At 52.9% G+C, this 17,804-nt stretch overlaps 2 protein-coding genes across 13 annotated transcripts in view; one reads left to right on the forward strand and one right to left on the reverse strand.

The window, feature by feature from the left end:
- Positions 1–4,790: 4,790 nt before the first annotated feature.
- Positions 4,791–11,616, forward strand: LOC121849470 (zinc finger protein 583-like). The gene is made up of 7 exons (XM_042336791.1): positions 4,791–5,037; positions 6,605–6,777; positions 7,326–7,342; positions 7,472–7,554; positions 7,970–8,141; positions 9,146–9,225; positions 9,739–11,616. The coding sequence occupies exons 1-7, from the start codon at positions 4,797–4,799 to the stop codon at positions 9,897–9,899; spliced, it is 927 nt and encodes a 308-aa protein (XP_042192725.1). The 5' UTR covers positions 4,791–4,796; the 3' UTR covers positions 9,900–11,616.
- A 5,497-nt stretch (positions 11,617–17,113) lies between these two features.
- Positions 17,114–17,804, reverse strand: part of ablim1b (actin binding LIM protein 1b) — a 125,173-nt gene continuing 124,482 nt past the window's right edge. For all 12 annotated transcript variants that reach the window (XM_042336949.1, XM_042336955.1, XM_042336952.1 and 9 more), the window contains one exon: positions 17,114–17,264. In XM_042336949.1, coding sequence (XP_042192883.1) covers positions 17,151–17,264 — 114 coding nt within the window. In that variant the 3' untranslated portion in view covers positions 17,114–17,150. The remainder of the gene's footprint in view (positions 17,265–17,804) is intronic.

Raw genomic sequence — 17,804 nt, forward strand, 5'->3', positions numbered from 1 at the left:
CTGTGGGTGGGACGCGGCTGTGGGTGGGACGGCTGTGGGTGGGACGGCTGTGGGTGAGCGGGGGTGGGGACGGCTGGGGGGGACGGCTGTGGGTGGGGACGGCTGTGGGTGGGGACGCGGCTGTGGGTGGGACGCGGCTGTGGGTGGGGACGGCTGTGGGTGGGGACGGCTGTGGTGGGGACGCGGCTGTGGGTGGGGACGGCTGTGGGTGGGGACGGCTGTGGGTGGGAGCGGCTGGGGGGACGGCTGTGGACGGCTGTGTGGGACGCGGCTGTGGGTGGGGACGGCTGTGGGTGGGGACGCGGCTGTGGGTGGGGACGGCTGTGGGTGGGGACGGCTGTGGGTGGGAGGCTGGGGGGACGGCTGTGGGTGGGACGCGGCTGTGGGGGGGCGGCTGTGGGTGGGGACGGCTGTGGTGCTGGGTGGGGACGCGGCTGGGGACGCGGCTGTGGGGTGGGGACGCGGCTGTGGGTGGGGACGGCTGTGGGTGGGAGGCTGGGGGTGGGGACGCGGCTGTGGGTGGGGACGCGGCTGTGGGTGGGGACGCGGCTGTGGGTGGGGACGGCGTGGGTGGGGACGGCTGTGGGTGGGACGCGGCTGTGGGTGGGGACGGCTGTGGGTGGGGACGCGGCTGTGGGTGGGGACGGCTGTGGGTGGGGACGGCTGTGGGTGGGGACGGCTGTGGGTGGGGACGCGGCTGTGGGTGGGGACGGCTGTGGGTGGGGACGGCTGTGGGTGGGGACGGCTGTGGGTGGGGGACGGCTGTGGGTGGGACGGCTGTGGGTGGGGACGGCTGTGGGTGGGGACGGCTGTGGGTGGGACGCGGCTGTGGGTGGGGACGCGGCTGTGGGTGGGGACGGCTGTGGGTGGGGACGGCTGTGGTGGGGTGGGGACGGCTGTGGGTGGGACGGCTGTGGGTGGGGACGGCTGTGGGTGGGGACGGCTGTGGGTGGGGACGCGGCTGTGGGGGGACGGCTGTGGGTGGGGCGCGGCTGTGGGTGGGACGCGGCTGTGGGTGGGGACGCGGCTGTGGGTGGGACCGGCTGTGGGTGGGGACGGCTGTGGGTGGGGACGGCTGTGGGGGACCGGCTGTGGGGGGACGCGGCTGTGGGGGGACGCGGCTGTGGGTGGGGACGGCTGTGGGTGGGGACGCGGCTGTGGTGGGGGCGCGGCTGTGGGTGGGGACGGCTGTGGGTGGGGACGCGGCTGTGGGTGGGGACGCGGCTGTGGGTGGGGACGGCTGTGGGTGGGGACGCGGCTGTGGGTGGGGACGGCTGTGGGTGGGACGCGGCTGTGGGTGGGGACGCGGCTGTGGGGACGCGGCTGTGGGTGGGGACGGCTGTGGGTGGGGACGGCTGTGGGTGGGGACGGCTGTGGGTGGGGACGGCTGTGGGTGGGGCGCGGCTGTGGGTGGGACGCGGCTGTGGGGGGGACGCGGCTGTGGGTGGGGGCGCGGCTGTGGGTGGGGACGCGGCTGTGGGTGGGGACGGCTGTGGGTGGGGACGGCTGTGGGTGGGACGGCTGTGGGTGGGACGGCTGTGGGTGGGGACGGCTGTGGGTGGGGACGGCTGTGGGTGGGGACGCGGCTGTGGTGGGACGCGGCTGTGGGTGGGGCGCGGCTGAGGGTGGGGACGCGGCTGTGGTGGGGACGCGGCTGTGGGTGGGGACGCGCTGTGGGTGGGACGGCTGTGGGTGGGGACGGCTGTGGGAGGGGACGCGGCTGTGGGTGGGGACGCGGCTGTGGGTGGGGACGCGGCTGTGGGTGGGGACGGCTGTGGGTGGGGGCGCGGCTGTGGGTGGGACGCGGCTGTGGGTGGGACGGCTGTGGGTGGGACGGCTGTGGGTGGGGACGGCTGTGGGTGGGGACGGCTGTGGGTGGGGACGCGGCTGTGGGTGGGGACGGCTGTGGGTGGGGACGCGGCTGTGGGTGGGGACGCGGCTGTGGGTGGGGACGCGGCTGTGGGTGGGGGCGCGGCTGTGGGTGGGGACGCGGCTGTGGGTGGGGACGCGGCTGTGGGTGGGGACGCGGCTGTGGGTGGGACGGCTGTGGGTGGGGGCGCGGCTGTGGGTGGGGACGCGGCTGTGGGTGGGGACGGCTGTGGGTGGGACGGCTGTGGGTGGGGACGGCTGTGTGGGGACGGCTGTGGGTGGGGACGGCTGTGGGTGGGGACGGCTGAGGGTGGGACGGCTGTGGGTGGGGACGCGCTGTGGGTGGGGGCGGCTGTGGGTGGGGACGCGGCTGTGGGTGGGACGGCTGTGGGTGGGGACGGCTGTGGGTGGGGACGGCTGTGGGTGGGACGCGGCTGTGGGTGGGGACGGCTGTGGTGGGGACGGCTGTGGGTGGGGACGCGGCTGTGGGTGGGGACGGCTGTGGGTGGGGACGGCTGTGGGTGGGGACGGCTGTGGGTGGGGACGCGGCTGTGGGTGGGGACCGGCTGTGGGTGGGGCGGCTGTGGGTGGGGACGCGGCTGTGGGTGGGGACGGCTGTGGGTGGGGACGCGGCTGTGGGTGGGGACGGCTGTGGGTGGGGACGGCTGTGGGGGGGACGCGGCTGTGGGGGGACGCGGCTGTGGGGGGACGGCTGTGGGAGGGACGCGGCTGTGGGTGGGGACGGCTGTGGGTGGGGACGGCTGGGTGGGACGGCTGTGGGTGGGGACGCGGCTGTGGGTGGGGACGCGGCTGTGGGTGGGGGCGCGGCTGTGGGTGGGGACGCGGCTGTGGGTGGGGACGCGGCTGTGGGTGGGGACGCGGCTGTGGGTGGGGACGGCTGTGGTGGGGACGGCTGTGGGGACGGTGTGGGAGGGGACGGCTGTGGGAGGGGACGCGGCTGTGGGAGGGGACACGGCTGTGGGGGGACGGCTGTGGGTGGGGACGCGGCTGTGGGTGGGGACGGCTGTGGGTGGGGACGACTGTGGGTGGGGACGGCTGTGGGTGGGGACGCGGCTGTGGTGGGGACGGCTGTGGGTGGGGCGGCTGTGGGTGGGGACGCGGCTGTGGGGTGAGCGGCTGTGGGTGGGGCGCGGCTGTGGGTGGGGACGCGGCTGTGGGTGGGGACGCGGCTGTGGTGGGTGACGCGGCTGTGGGTGGGGGCGCGGCTGTGGGTGGGGACGCGGCTGTGGGTGGGGACGGCTGTGGGTGGGGACGGCTGTGGGTGGGGACGGCTGTGGGTGGGACGGCTGTGGGTGGGGACGGCTGTGGGTGGGACGGCTGTGGGTGGGACGGCTGTGGGTGGGGACGCGGCTGTGGGTGGGGACGCGGCTGTGGGTGGGGGGCGGCTGAGGGTGGGGACGCGGCTGTGGGTGGGACGCGGCTGTGGGTGGGGACGGCTGTGGGTGGGGACGGCTGTGGGAGGGACGCGGCTGTGGGAGGGGACGCGGCTGGGGGGGACGCGGCTGTGGAGGGGACACGGCTGTGGGTGGGGACGCGGCTGTGGGTGGGGCGCGCTGAGGGGGACGGCTGTGGGTGGGACGCGGCTGTGGGTGGGGCGCGGCTGTGGGTGGGACGCGGCTGTGGGTGGGGCGGCTGAGGGTGGGACGGCTGTGGGTGGGACGCGGCTGTGGGTGGGGACGCGGCTGTGGGTGGGGACGGCTGTGGGTGGGGACGCGGCTGTGGGTGGGGACGCGGCTGTGGGTGGGGACGGCTGTGGGTGGGGACGCGGCTGTGGGTGGGGACGGCTGTGGGTGGGGACGCGGCTGTGGGTGGGCCGCGGCTGAGGTGGGGGCGCGGCTGTGGGTGGGGACGCGGCTGAGGGTGGGGGCGCGGCTGGGGTGGGCCGCGGCTGAGGGTGGGGCGCGGCTGAGGGTGGGGACGCGGCTGTGGGTGGGGACGGCTGTGGGAGGGGACGCGGCTGTGGGAGGGGACGCGGCTGTGGGTGGGGACGCGGCTGTGGGTGGGACGGCTGTGGGTGGGGACGCGGCTGTGGGTGGGGACGGCTGTGGGAGGGGACGCGGCTGTGGGTGGGGACGCGGCTGTGGGTGGGGACGGCTGTGGGTGGGACGGCTGTGGGTGGGACGGCTGTGGTGGGGACGCGGCTGTGGGTGGGGACGGCTGTGGGTGGGGACGGCTGTGGGTGGGGACGGCTGTGGGTGGGGACGGCTGTGGATGGGGACGTGGCTGTGGGTGGTGACGCGGCTGTGGGTGGGGACGGCTGTGGGTGGGGACGCGGCTGTGGGTGGGGACGGCTGTGGGTGGGGACGGCTGTGGGTGGGGACGGCTGTGGGTGGGGACGCGGCTGTGGGTGGGGACGCGGCTGTGGGTGGGGACGCGGCTGTGGGTGGGGACTTGGGTTTACATAGCGCCGGGCGGCGTCTCAGAGCGCTTCACAGCAACGGATCCCGGGGCCGAGCCGGTGGGGTGGGGTGTGGGTGGGGACGCGGGGAGGGTGACATACATACTCACTCCCTCATTCACTCACTCAAACACATACACACACACACCTAATAGCAATCGATCCCCACGAGGATATTATATTTTTATGTAATACTGTGTACATAACTCATTCCTTCCTACAATTATTAACATATTACTGTTGTACATTTGCTATTTAACAGAATCACAGTCGGTGAAGCTCACTTGTTGGCAGAATAAGATTGCAACAGTTTTTGTGAGGTTTGTAAAAAGTTTAGTAAAGTTTAACAAAGTCTGTAATAGTTCAGTATAAGTTTAGCAAAAGTTTAATAAAGCCTGTAAAAGTTTAGCAAATGTTTAATAAAGCCTGTAAAAGTTTAGACAGAGAGAGATGTGTTTGTCCAGTAGGACGTAGACAGGAGTTTCCGGGTCACTGAATCAGCTGTTAAATGTTGCAGCGACTGATTGGCATCTGTCAAACGCTCAGCAGAAGGGGAAAGAGTTTCTCTCTGTGCCAGATGTTAAAGAGGGGACTGCGGCTGGGGCTGGGGCTGAGCCCAGTGAGACACTACACCCTGGACCTGCGAGGGATCTACCCCCCTATCACCACCCCCTTCAACCCCCTGGGACAGCTACAGTACCAGCAGCTGGTGGACAATGTGCACAGATGGAGCCAGTTGCCTTTCAGGGGTAAGTGATCACCACCACCCAGTGTCTGCCCCGACTCTTGGCCTCGTGACATCAAGCTCCAGCGAGAAAAAAAGTTCTACTTTTTTTATAATCATCATCATAATATTCCGCATTTATAATCCGACGCCTTGAAAAAATACAATTGATCAGAAATGACGTGAATGATTATTATTCAGGCGCCAATCTTAATCTTGACACTCGAATTATTGTTGTTGTTGTTGTTGTCATCTAAACCTGCGTACAGCGCTGATCAGCACAGCGGGTTAGTCTGAAATTCAGAGGGTGAGGAGAAAGTGTAATAAACTGGGACTTTCTGCGACACTGCGTCTTAATAATAAGAAGAATCCAAGCATTTGAGATAGCGTTGTCGAGACGTCTCAAAGCGCTTCACAGAATATACTGTAGAGTGTATACCGTAAACTGTGAAGACTGTGTATTTTGTGGGCAAAACGCGGCAGCCAATTGCGCACAGCAGCGTCCCGCAAACAGTCGTGGGTTGAGTGACCACGTTTTTTTTTGGGAAGGGATCATTACCGTTTGTAAAATGATCCACCAATCAACTCGCCTTGAAAGTAATCCATCTGACAGTGAATTTTAAGAATAAATTATGATGAAAATATTAAACAAATACAAGTACAGTATTCTGTTGGTTATTATTATTTTGAAATCCAGCAAATGATCCCACAAATAATACGGATCATAAATAGTTAAACCCAGGAGAGACTCAGTCAGACTGTGTCCCGGGTTTGCTGTTACTGGACTAGTTTATCATTAACACGATAATCAGGTGGTGTGGAGTTAGCGGAGTTTCACTGAGGGTCAAGGTTTTGGGTTAGATTCTCTGTAAGCACATTCCAGAAAAGAATCAGATTATCCTGCTATCTCACCGGGTCTAACCTGAAAGTCTCTCAAAGCGCTTCGCCGAAAGTTGCTGTAAAGTGTAGTGTTTGTGTGTTTTGTAAAGCAGCAAATCCGGCAGCCAATTTGCCCACAGCCACGAGAAATATCCCTCAAACAGGCGTGAAGTGGTGATTTTATCTGGGGAGGGGGTGTGTGTGTGTGTGTGGTTGTCGGCCAGGACGTTGGGAAACGGAGAGAGAGAGAGAGAAACTCCCTTCTCTTTTCCAATCATGTTCCGGGATCTTTAACATCTACCCGAGCAGACAAACAGGGAGGTTGATGGTTCACCTGAAAGACAGACAGCAGCCGCCCCCTCCCCCAAAACACACACACACATACAAGACTGCCTTGGAGCATCGACCTGGACTATAAGATCAAAGTCCCTGACCTGGGGGCTTGAACCCTCAACCTTTTGAGCCAGAGGGGACTCCTGAGCCCTCGATGGCTGCTGTGACAAACACCAATCACACAGTCACTACACTTGTCAGCGATTTCCCCCCCCCCCCCCACCCCCAGTGAAGCGGACACTGGGGTTGATAAAAGTGCTGCAAAAATTGACGATGGCTTTATTCCTAATCATCCAATACGCTCAGAACGAATCATTAAGCTTTAAAGATGTTTTCTCTCTCTCTCTCTCTCTCTCTCGCTCTCTCTCCCCTCCCCCCAGGGTTGGTGGTCCAGGGCTCGAATGGTGAGTACCCCTTCCTGACGGAGACGGAGCGAGTGGAGGTTGTGAACAGGGTCCGGCAGGTGGTTCCTGCTGACAAGCTGGTGGTGGCGGGGTCAGGCTGTGAGTGTAAGTACAGAGCTCACTGCCCCAGGCTCCAACACTGTGTGTGTGTGTGTGTGTGTGGGCGTCTGTCTGCCTGTGTCTGTTGTTTGTGTATGTGCGTGTGCGTGTGCGTGTGTGTGTGCGTGTGTGTGTGTGTGGGCGTCTGTCTGCCTGTGTCTGTTGTTTGTGTATGTGCCTGTGTGTGTATGTGCTGTTACGGTTACTCTATTCTTGCAGCAAACATGTAAATAATATATATATATGTGTGTGTGGGTATAATGTGTATAACTGCACCCACCAACCCCAACCTCCCCTCCCCAACCTTCCCCCACCAACCCAATATCCCCCCCAACCCCAACCTCCCCCCAAACCCAACCTGACCCCCACCCCACGCAATCTCCCCCCCCACCCAACCTCCTCTCCCCCATCCAACCCCAACCTCCCCCCCCAACCCCAACCTCCCCCCCAACCTCCCTCCCAACCCCAACCTCCCTCCCAACTCCAACCTCCCCCCCCCCACCCAACCTCCCCCCAAACCCAACCTTCCCCCCCTCAACCCCAACCTCCCCCCCAACTCCAACTCCCTCCCCCAACCCCATCCTTCCCCCCAACCCAGGGCTTCCTGAGAGCCAGGTATACAGCGCGTCTCACACAATCCGGCTATCTCTCACCCCGGTGACCTTGTTGGTATCTTTCTCTCTCTCTCTCTCTCTCTCTCTCTCCCCAGTGTTATCTCTCTCTCTCTCTCCCCACCCCCCCCAGTGACCTCGTCGTGCATAAGAGATTTCATACAAAAGAGCGTCCATTCCGATGTAGCCAGTGTCACCGGGCGTTCTACCAGTCTGGTAAGTGTTCGAGAGGGGCTGAAGCTGGGGGTCAAAAACGTCTCAAGGCTCTTCACAGATTTCTGTCACGGAGGGGGCAGCGACTGTGATTTTTGTAGCCAAATGGGAAGTCCTTTCACACACATTAAAGAGCCAGAAAGTGAACAACCAATTTATCGCGAGATCTTTGACGTTCACCCCCAAATGGGCAGATGTGACTTTGGGGGTTTAATGTCTTACTGAAATTACAACAATGCAGCGCTGCCCCCCCACTCCTCCCCCCCCCCCCCCACACCCCACCGCTTCCCCACCAGCACTGCACTGGAGTGTCAGCCTCGACTGTGAGCTCAAATGTAAGTTGTTGTTGTTGAGCCGTGTGGGCGGTGGGAGCAGCGATCGCCAAGCTGTTGTTGAGCGTGCGGGTGTCGTTCCCCAGGGGACCTGCGCCGCCACGTCAGGAACATCCACATGACCAACGCCCGCATGGTGACCTGCCATCACTGTCACAAGAAATACAGCAACGAGGCCACCCTCCTCCACCACATCCAGGCCGTACACCAGGACCCTCAGCTCAGGCCGGCCGAGGGGGAGATACAGCAACACACCAGGTACCGTCTGCAAACCCCGGTCACAATGATAATAATCTTGACATTTGATGATAATAATGATCCTTGCATTTGATAATATATCACGCCTCATCACATCATTGAGACATCTCAAAGCACTTCACAGTGTGCGGGCCTGCAGCCCAGTGGTTAGAGCACTCTCCTCGCAAGTGAGAGGACCAGGGTCCGATATCCGGGCAGGGCGAAACCTTAGGCAAGTTTCCTTACCCCACACACACGCCTCTGTTTACCCAGCAGTAAGTAGGAACCCAGTTGTTAGTCGATTGGCGGATCGCTTTTCCAGGGGTAATATTCCCTCAATTAAAATGGTAATAATTACTCACTCACTCAGAAATGTTTGTGGGGCACTGCTGTGCACAATTGGCTGCCACGTTTCGCCCACAAGATATACGGTCAATTCATATTACAGTATGTTCTGTGAAGCGCTTTGAGACGTTTCAACAACAACATGATTGCATTTATAGAGCGCCTTTCACGTCGGGAGGACGTCCCAAGGCGCTGGACAGTTGGGTCAGGACCCGGACGGGGGAAATGGTCAGGGTGAGGGGAGCAAAGGGAAGGAGCGAAGAGGGGGAAGAGAGTCGATAGAGGGGTAGAGAGGGGAGGTGAAGGCACGGTTGAAGAGAAAGGTCTTGAGAGCGGCCTTGAAGGAGGAAATTATATGATAAGGCGCTGCATCAAACCAAAAGTTATTATTATAATAATGTTTGCATTTGATATAGCACTTTTCACGGCTTTTATAATAATTATTATTATTGTTACACAATGAGCTCAAAGGCCCGACTTAGGCCTTGAATCCACAACCGCTGACCCAGAGCTGGGAGTGCAAGTGACTGAGCCACGGACTGACAGTGAGAGAATCTAGAAGTGATTTTAATTAGCCCTGCGTTAGATTTAAACCAAAACAACTGAGGCAGATGCAGTGGCACTGTGGCCAAGCCTGGTTTTGCTGACATGTCTGTGTGTGTGTCTCTCTCTCACTGTAGTGAAGTCGTCCTGTGTGAGAGCGAGAGTGCAGCTGGAGAGGCAGATGTGATGGGCGCCGACCAAGTCTGCGGGACGTCAGGTACGAGAGATTTAACAAGCAGCGTGGAGTGAGAACCCACCTTTCTGGCTGCTTTTGATGCACTGTTTAAAGATGAAAAGATTTTAAACCAATGCTCTGGAAGCCAGCACATCAGTGATCACATGCGAGAGGTCAGTTTATTGCTCCATGGCGGTTATTGAGGCAGGTAAAACTATCTGCCACACACAACCAGCTCTGTTAGCTAACGGAGGCTTCAGTTACTCTATATTTATCCTCCCTCACTACCTCACCCCAACCCCCTGCTCCAACCAGGCACAGCCCCCTCTCATCCCCTCATGTGCCCCCGACTCGCGCCCCCACTCCCTTCGCTCGCTTGCTCATACCCACCCTCTCGGATCACAGTATGATCCCATGTTGCACCTCTACTCAATTTGTCACATGTTACAGGATTTTCTCGGTGGGGTGCAGTAGGGGGGTGTGTTGTAGGGAAGAGGAGCAGGAGGCAGTGTGGGCACTGGTAATAACACCAGTATTCCACTGTTCCTTCTATAGAACCGCCTGCAAGAGTGGAAGCGAACAGCGAGGACATCCTGCTGGAAGAGGTGCCGGCCACTGTGTTTGCTTCTGAGACATACCCTCTCCCTGCACAGACAGAAGTGTATCTCCAGCCTCTCGGGGCAGTCTCTGTACCACACAGCGCAGCACACTCCTAGTGACCTCAGCTCACTGTTACCCTGAGAGGAGAGGGCGTCGTTTGAGAGCAGGAACTGAACAATAAATTACATTTGTACAGCGCCTTTCATATCAGGAGGACGTCCTAAGGCCCTGGACACAGCTTTGGAGAGGTGGAGTAACGAACCTGGTCAATGATCAGCGGCTGAAATTCGGAGTAGGTTAACCTTAAAGATTTAAAGGCAGAGTCCATGTGATACCGTATCACAACCACCTCTCACTTCTCCTTAAACAAACCCTCTCCACCACTCCCTCCGTCAGCCCAGCCACAAATGTAATCCCAGGAGCCTGGGTAAAGGAAGGGAAAAATACCAGGGCTCCTGCTAATCATGGGGCTTCCCCCCATACCCCCCAGATATCACACAGGAGTTGGTACCTGGTGAGATCCTCTCACACCTCGCTGAGGTTTGCTGCACTCGCACAAATAATAATAATAATAATCCTTGCATTTGATATAGCGCCTTATCACGTCTTTGATAGCTTCCCAGACCATGGATCTGATCAGTGAAACAGTGAGCGACAAACATACAGATTTATTATTTTTGTACAGTTGTATTAAGTTGGCTTTGCTATCAGGAAAAGGCAGATTTGGAAAAAATATTCCAAAAGCTGGACGTCTCTCAAGCGTTCTGAATTCCTGTGTTTAGATTTGTGTTGGGAGCACATACAGAGCCTGGAATCCTAGCTGTGCTTCACAAACTTTCGCGCCTACTCCTTTCATTGGTCCTTTCATTGGATAAGTGAAGTCTCTGAGCTATCAGGTAGGGTTAGTACTGATGATCATGGTCCAGTCACTTGAGCCATGCAGTGTAACTTGTCAATCAACCGTTGCACATTGATTAACTTTGGGTTCAGAAATGAGTTTGGTGCAATTGTGAAATACGTTATAACAAATATACCCCAAGATGGTGATTAAATCCTGCACAGCACCACAAGCAAATCTAGTCTGGCCTGACCAGGCTCATTTTAGATCAATTCCTACTTCTTACCTCAAGTATCACAAAGCACGAGCATTTTTTTTAAACTTTTATCTAGAACTAGATTTTCCATCACTGTGTGAACAGCACAAACACAACTTGGAAATCTCTACATATGTAACTGGTATTTACTGATGATAGAAGCTGATCAACATGATAGAGGGGGTAGTGGTGGAACTAAATGGTGGATAATGAAGATCTGGACTATAACAAGTCTAGTTGATGCTGTATTTGAATGGTCTCTTCAAAAGTGACCTGGATACATATGTAGTTGGGGACAATACAATGGTCTTGTGCAAGGAGGAGATCGAATATGCAGAAGGGTCTTTTTCATCCAAACTTTGCACGTAAATGTTACAGGGACATATCCAGACCAGAATGAAGAAATTACCCACAGGATATAATGGTTTCTGTGCTACCAAATCTGGAGGAAAAGGAAATGTCTTTGTTGGGAAGCAGGCCAGGTCTGAACAGCAGAGTTAGGGGGAAGTATTTCTGCGTATTGTCTTGGGAATCTGAATATTTCTGTACAACTTTCCCCAGAAGACAACGTGGATGGATTTCATGATTGGATGTTTTTTCATGGTCTATAGAAAGGAAGGTGGGGGAGGGGGGGAAACCTGCTAATGGCCTTTTCTCATTCCATGCTTCATGTTTTTAATTCATACTCAACTGGCAGTATGATTTAAGGAATGGGACAATAAATAAACATTATCTCTGATGTCTGTGAATGTCTTGGTGGGGCGTACTGTTGCAACCATTATCTTGGATACTGGATATAGTATTGAGTTGGCATTACAAGCCTTATGAGGGAAGCGACACAGGGAGGGGAGGTCTAATTTGCAGGTTGTGCTAACCATTTGCAGACGCGCACACACACGTGCAATGCAACAAATGGAATTACCAGTGCCCCTGATTTAGTAATTAAAGAATTACAGGTGATTTCAGGCCTGGCTCATAGCATTATTTGCCTATTAAGTTCACCGTACCATAATATGGAATAATGACCCGAAATAATGGTCGATAAAGGGTAGCTGCACAAACCCAAAAGTGAATTGACTTGTGTATTTTGTGGGTGAAACACTGCAGCCAATTGTGCATAGCAGTGTCCCACAAACAGTTATGGATTGAGTGACCAAATAAATTTTATATATATATTTTTTAGAAGGGATTATTACCCCCGGAAAAGCGATCCACCAGTCAACTAACAAACGGGTTCCTACTTACTGCAGGGTAAATAGAGGGGTGTGGAGTAAGGAAACCTGCCCAATGTTTTGCCCGACGGGAATCGAACCCAGGTCTTCTTCCTTGCAAGGCGAGTGCTCTAACGATTTCCAATATATAACAAGTCATAGCCTTGCTCTGATCCCATGGTCCCAACTCCGGCTCTACTATATAAAGGAGAAACAGGAGGTAAACTGTTCAGATTTCTGAATATAAGAAACTTCATAACATTTAAGAATAAAGCACAAAAACATTCTTTATTTTCTTGAGCTGAATACAACTGTGATACAGGTTATAGTGGTGCAGAAGGGTAATATGGAGGTGCAGCTTGCAATACAAAGGATAGAGATCAGCAGATATTGCCATTATTTATAGAAAAAGAACCCAGAGAGAGAGAGAGAACGACAGCGCAACAGAGTTTGTACACGTGGAAAAACATTGGTGACTGCAGAGCAACGTTTTAAAAGAAACACGTGGAACTGCAGCTGAAACAATGGCTTTTGGTAAATAAACCAAAAACACAATTGAAGGGTTTGGAGGACCTACAATTCACACGGTCTTTTCTTAGCTGCAATGCCATCTGTCAAACACAATGACGCGAAAGACTAGCAACCTGTTTTTTTTTGTCTGTGGTAAGGCCAACCCAAATAAAATGTGAAATACAGTGAGATCTTGTTCCGTTGGTGCGCCCGCGTCTCAACAGCCCAGCGTTTTATATTTCAACCACCATTTTGGGGATCGCATACCCTCAATTGTGGCCACATTGGAATGTGATTATTTTTGCTCATATCGAAACATTGGGAGTTTGCACGGATTTCTAACACAGCTCACAATTGTATTAAGAGCTGTTTTCATCCAAAACACAAGCAGCAAAACAGACTTCTTCTCTCCTCCATCCCATTCATAAAGAAGTTATCAAAAACTGGCAAAGAATGGGGTTTTATTCTAATTCGATTTGTTGCTGATTTCTTTCTGTTTGCCGATAAGGAAAGGCTTGAGTGGTAAACAGTTATAGTGACAGGTGTCTGCTGCAGTTAGCTACACACGTGGATTCAAATACTATTTTATGCCAACCCCCATACGCACTGCTTTGTAACAGGGAAACCTTCAACTATTGAATCAATGTCCACAAAACACGACCTACTTGAAAATCCAAATCTCTCCACCCTCTCAGTTCTCCCGAGCTGTTTCAATAATAATGATATACCCGTTGCTCTGTTTTGTGTATCTTTACTCCCCTTGTTCCCAATATCCATAAAGATAATACACACTGAGAGGTACGCAGAATATCATGGGAGCAAGATTAGAAAATTAATTGCAGGGGGTCTAATTTGCGGTATTGCCTTAAATTAGTATCAAGTTCTCCAAGGGAAGGTGAAGCAGAGTCCTACACGGGATTTTCTGCATTCTTGCCTGAACCCGAACCTCAAGAGCACTTCCACTGTGAATCTTTCCACTTCCATAAGCTACTCGATAGCCCTCAGAGTGAGATGCCATCTTGAGCACCACAGAAATGTGGGCAATCACCTGTTTAGCCCCTGGTCGTTTTTAAACTAACTGAGTCGATGCAAAGCTTTCAAAGAGATTCTACAAGGCAGAGAGGTTCAGCTTGTCATGTTATACCTAGAGTCGTCTTCGGAACGATTTTTATATGAATTGGGGCAGAAATGAGTTTGGAAGTTATTCCTTCTGGAAAGCTGGAGATGGCCCCGTGAAATCCCACTTTCAAACAGTCATTTTTTTGTACCGAGGTTTATTCTGTTCACTCGCTCGTGCTCGCAGGCCCGAGGCTAACTCGAAAAGCTCGAACTTGTTTATAAATTCTTCTGATATCTCCTGTATCAGATGTTGCTGTGCCTCTCAGTGATCCTCTAGCTGTTACAGAGTTAGTTCAATGCTAATCAGCTCCCTTGTGTTTTAAGTAGTGCACGATAATGAAAGAATTCAGTGTCGGTTGTGTTTCCTCAAACAAGAAAAAAATCTGCTCGGAGAGTTATGGTATTAACACAGACATTTCCTTCCTTTCGGGAAGGATTCTAAACGCGTGAATGGTTCACACCAAACAGAATATTTTCTTAAACGCCAACTAGAGACTCATAAAGAAAACTGATAATAATAATAATCTTAATCCTTACATTTGTTATAGTGCCTTATCAAGTCTTTGAGATGTCTCAAAGCGCTTTACAGTATATACATATACATAGCATATGAATACTATATACAGTATATACTGTAAAGTGAATTGATTGTATATTTTGTGGGTGAAACGCGATAGCCAATTGCGCACAGCAGCGTCCCACAAACAGTCGTGGAGTGAAGTGACCAATTTATTATTATTTTTTTGAAAGAATTATTATCCCCGGAAAAGCGATCCGCCAATAAACTAACAACTGGGTTCCTACCTACTACTAGGTAAACAAAGGCATGTGGAGTAAGGAAACTTGCCCAACATTCACCCTGCCGGGAATCGAACCCCGGTTTCTCGCTGACAAGGCGAGCGCTCTAACCACTGAGATACAGGAATCCACAACATCCATTTCAACCAAGAGTCTCGTTCTGATTATTGAGGATCTTTTGTTAGGATCACTTCTAGTTTTGCTTAATATTGCACAACACATGGCCGCCACAAAGCATACTCTGCAAACGGAAACCGCGAAGGGGACTTTACAGAGGCCTCTCACCACTGAGTGCGTATCGATTGCTTGCACAGAAATGGTCTGATTCATCATGCACTTTGCTCATTAGAAAAAACTACCAGTGTGACTAACTTAAAAAGAGGAGACAATAAATAAAATGCTGGCAACATTGCTTTATTAATGACATTATGTATAGAAACAAACTAACTTTGTAAAGCTTAACAGAGCTGGTCCAATATTTCTCAAAGGATTTCTGAAGCCGTTCAGGTCAACAACACACAAAATTTACGCAAAAATTTCCTTTGCAGCTCGTAAATTCCTTCATGGCAGAAAATTAAACCTTATAAACCCAGAAAGCTATCCATTTCAACCAAGATGCACAAATGATTTACAGAGCAGAACTTAGGAGGTGTTAGCAAATTTACAGTCAGGCTTGGACACTCCAGCTTTCTCTAAGTAAAAGGGAGCAGTTGTTTACTTATGAAGAATAACTCGGGTGATTTACTGCTGCATATTCACTGATATTAAGACCTCCAACCCTCCCTTATCATTACCAGTTGCTAAAATTGCCACTTCAGAAATTGTACGGGCCTTTGAACACATTTCTCTGCCCAAGTAACTGTCTGAACACTGGAACTAATTGAAGTTTCATAAAGAATATCATTATCAGCACTGCCCAACAGGGCTAGAGTATTCTACGGGGCATCTGGGATCTATAACACTGTAACCCATGGTGGAAGAATATACCACCTTTCTAGGGTTAAGGTAAGACATGCAAGTATTTAAATCCTAGAGCATTCCAACCGAATTTTTTATGATTCTTTATCAAGTCATTCCTAACCTGACATATACCTGTGGGCTTGATCGCTAAACCAACTGCAATCTCAGCAAACACGGAGATGTCTATCTGCCAAAGATACTGGACAGACAGGCTACAGGGGGTCGATCCTAGGGGTCTTGTTATGATCCACTCAGTGAAGTGTTAGAAACCAAAGGACAACTAGGAACAGCAAAATTAACCTGCCACTAACTCCAGAGTATTGAGAAATAGGATTCCAAAAGGTCAGTCTGTCAAGTCTGTTCCAAGTACATCAACTGAATTGGTTCTGGAGCACCGACATGTATCATGTTCTAACCCTAAGACCAGAGTCTTGAAATGAAAGAATCCTTGTGTTTGATATATTGCCGATTCACGTTTGCGCTGACGTCTCAAAGCACTTCACAGCATTCATTTGTAGGCCAAGATACAAAGTGAGAAGAATTCTGGATTTTTTTTGGGGGGGAGTGGGGTGGGGGGGGGGAGGATTTACTTGTAAATCAGCGCTGATTTACTTGTATGGAAAAGTGTAAAGAAAGTGACCGGCTCCTCATATCAAGGCAGGTTCCGACACACGCAACTAACCCGACAGTGACAAGAGACTCGAGGAAATGTGCACAACTTGCTTTGCTTTCAACACAAATGAACGCAGTAACATATTAACAGCTAACTAGCAACGGCAACGTACAAAGCTAGATATTTTGCTCATTGCTTCGTTAGGGCGTTTGCTGACTTTCAGAGAAAATGTGTTCTCCTCCGCCCCCAACCCCACATTTTGTTTTGACCCACGTGATGGTTACGTACAGCTGTACATTCAACCCTTTCAACTATAGCACACAGTGTAAAAGGTTTCAAGCAATAAAGAGTTCAAAGCATAATTTGAATTACAAATTAGCTCGTTTGATTTCTTCCTTCCCATTCCCCACTCCCTCCCTCCCACCCTCCCTCCCTCCCAAAACACAAACCCATGCTTTCCACAGTTCCAGGCAGAGACAACTTTGCTAGGAGCAGTGCTACTAAATATTAATCCTGGTTCCCCTTGTATTCAAATCAGTCGATCTAAAAAAAATTGTCCAACTCAATACAATACCCAATCGCTTAATATTCTCAAAGGATCAAAGCCGCTTAATATTTACCAAGAGTTGGAAGCTCATGTTGGTTCATTCGTTGGAATGTTGTCCCGACATGAAAGGCGCTATACAAATGCAATTTGTTGCTGTTGTTGTTGTTAATCGTACTCAAGAGCGATGGCGGTACAATTCTAAAGGAAACCCCGAGTTTCCCTTTATCCTCCGCCTTCCAATTACACAAATCCTGCACTCGGCTAAACTGTTGCAAACTCTTCAGAAGCTTTTTCTTTTTGTTTTGTAAGAAGAGAGAGAGAGAGAGAAAAAAAAATTGCTTTGCATTTCGCTCGCTTCTGGAAAAGTTTCATTGAATATTTTGCCGAAGTGGGGTGTCCTCCCCATTCCCCTCCACACCCTCCCTCCCCCTGCGCCAAACCCCCACCCCAACACCCCCCCCCCCCACCCATCCCCACTCTCTCTTTCGCTCCCTTGTCAATTCGCACGGTGGAGCTCAGAAGAGTCTGGCTTTTTTCTTGAGCTCATTTCGCTTCCACAGTGGTAACCTGTCGAAAAGCTGGATGGGCATGTTGAAGAGATGGTGAAACACATCTGGTGCCACATGACGCTGAGAGCACAAAAAGATAAGCAAGGAAACGGGTGCATTATTAGAGTGAGATTGAAATCCAACAGTTTTACACTCTTACAAATCCCCTCTCCCTTCTTGATAATGATAATAATAAGCCTTGCATTTTCTATAGTGTCTTATCCCATCTTCTAGACGTCTCAAAGCGCTTCACAGAATAGACTAAGTGAATTGACTGTATATTTGTGGTATATTTATAATAATATTGATAAGGATTATTATTATTATTTATAGACCAATCTCTTCAACCATGGCTGCCTCACCATCCCCTCCCACGTTCTTCCTTGGCTCACTGTCCAACCCCGCCATTGTGCAGCTCTCTGCGATGCTATCGTGTGTGAAAGGGGGCTAATATAAATGCGAGTTGTTGTTGCCGTTTGTAAACTTATTCACCAATTTAAATCAAACTTAGATTAGATGCAGGACCTTTCACACTTTGCCAGATGCCTCAAAGCGCTTCCCAGGATACGCTTTAAAGTGGAGTGACTGTGTGTTTTGTGGGCGAACGTAGCTGCCAATCTG

The sequence above is a fragment of the Callorhinchus milii genome, unplaced genomic scaffold, assembly GCF_018977255.1.
Source record: "Callorhinchus milii isolate IMCB2004 unplaced genomic scaffold, IMCB_Cmil_1.0 Scaffold7, whole genome shotgun sequence".
NCBI classification, from domain to species: Eukaryota; Metazoa; Chordata; class Chondrichthyes; order Chimaeriformes; family Callorhinchidae; genus Callorhinchus; species Callorhinchus milii.

What these genes read in the sequence shown, in the direction of transcription:
- LOC121849470 (XM_042336791.1), top strand. Translation starts at nt 4,797, where the DNA reads ATGTTGCAGCGACTGATTGGCATCTGTCAAACGCTCAGCAGAAGGGGA. An exon ending in GAGCCAGTTGCCTTTCAGGG is followed by an intron (nt 5,038 to 6,604) that starts GTAAGTGATCAC and finishes CCCTCCCCCCAG; the next exon opens with GGTTGGTGGTCCAGGGCTCG. An exon ending in GAGATACAGCAACACACCAG is followed by an intron (nt 8,142 to 9,145) that starts GTACCGTCTGCA and finishes CTCTCACTGTAG; the next exon opens with TGAAGTCGTCCTGTGTGAGA.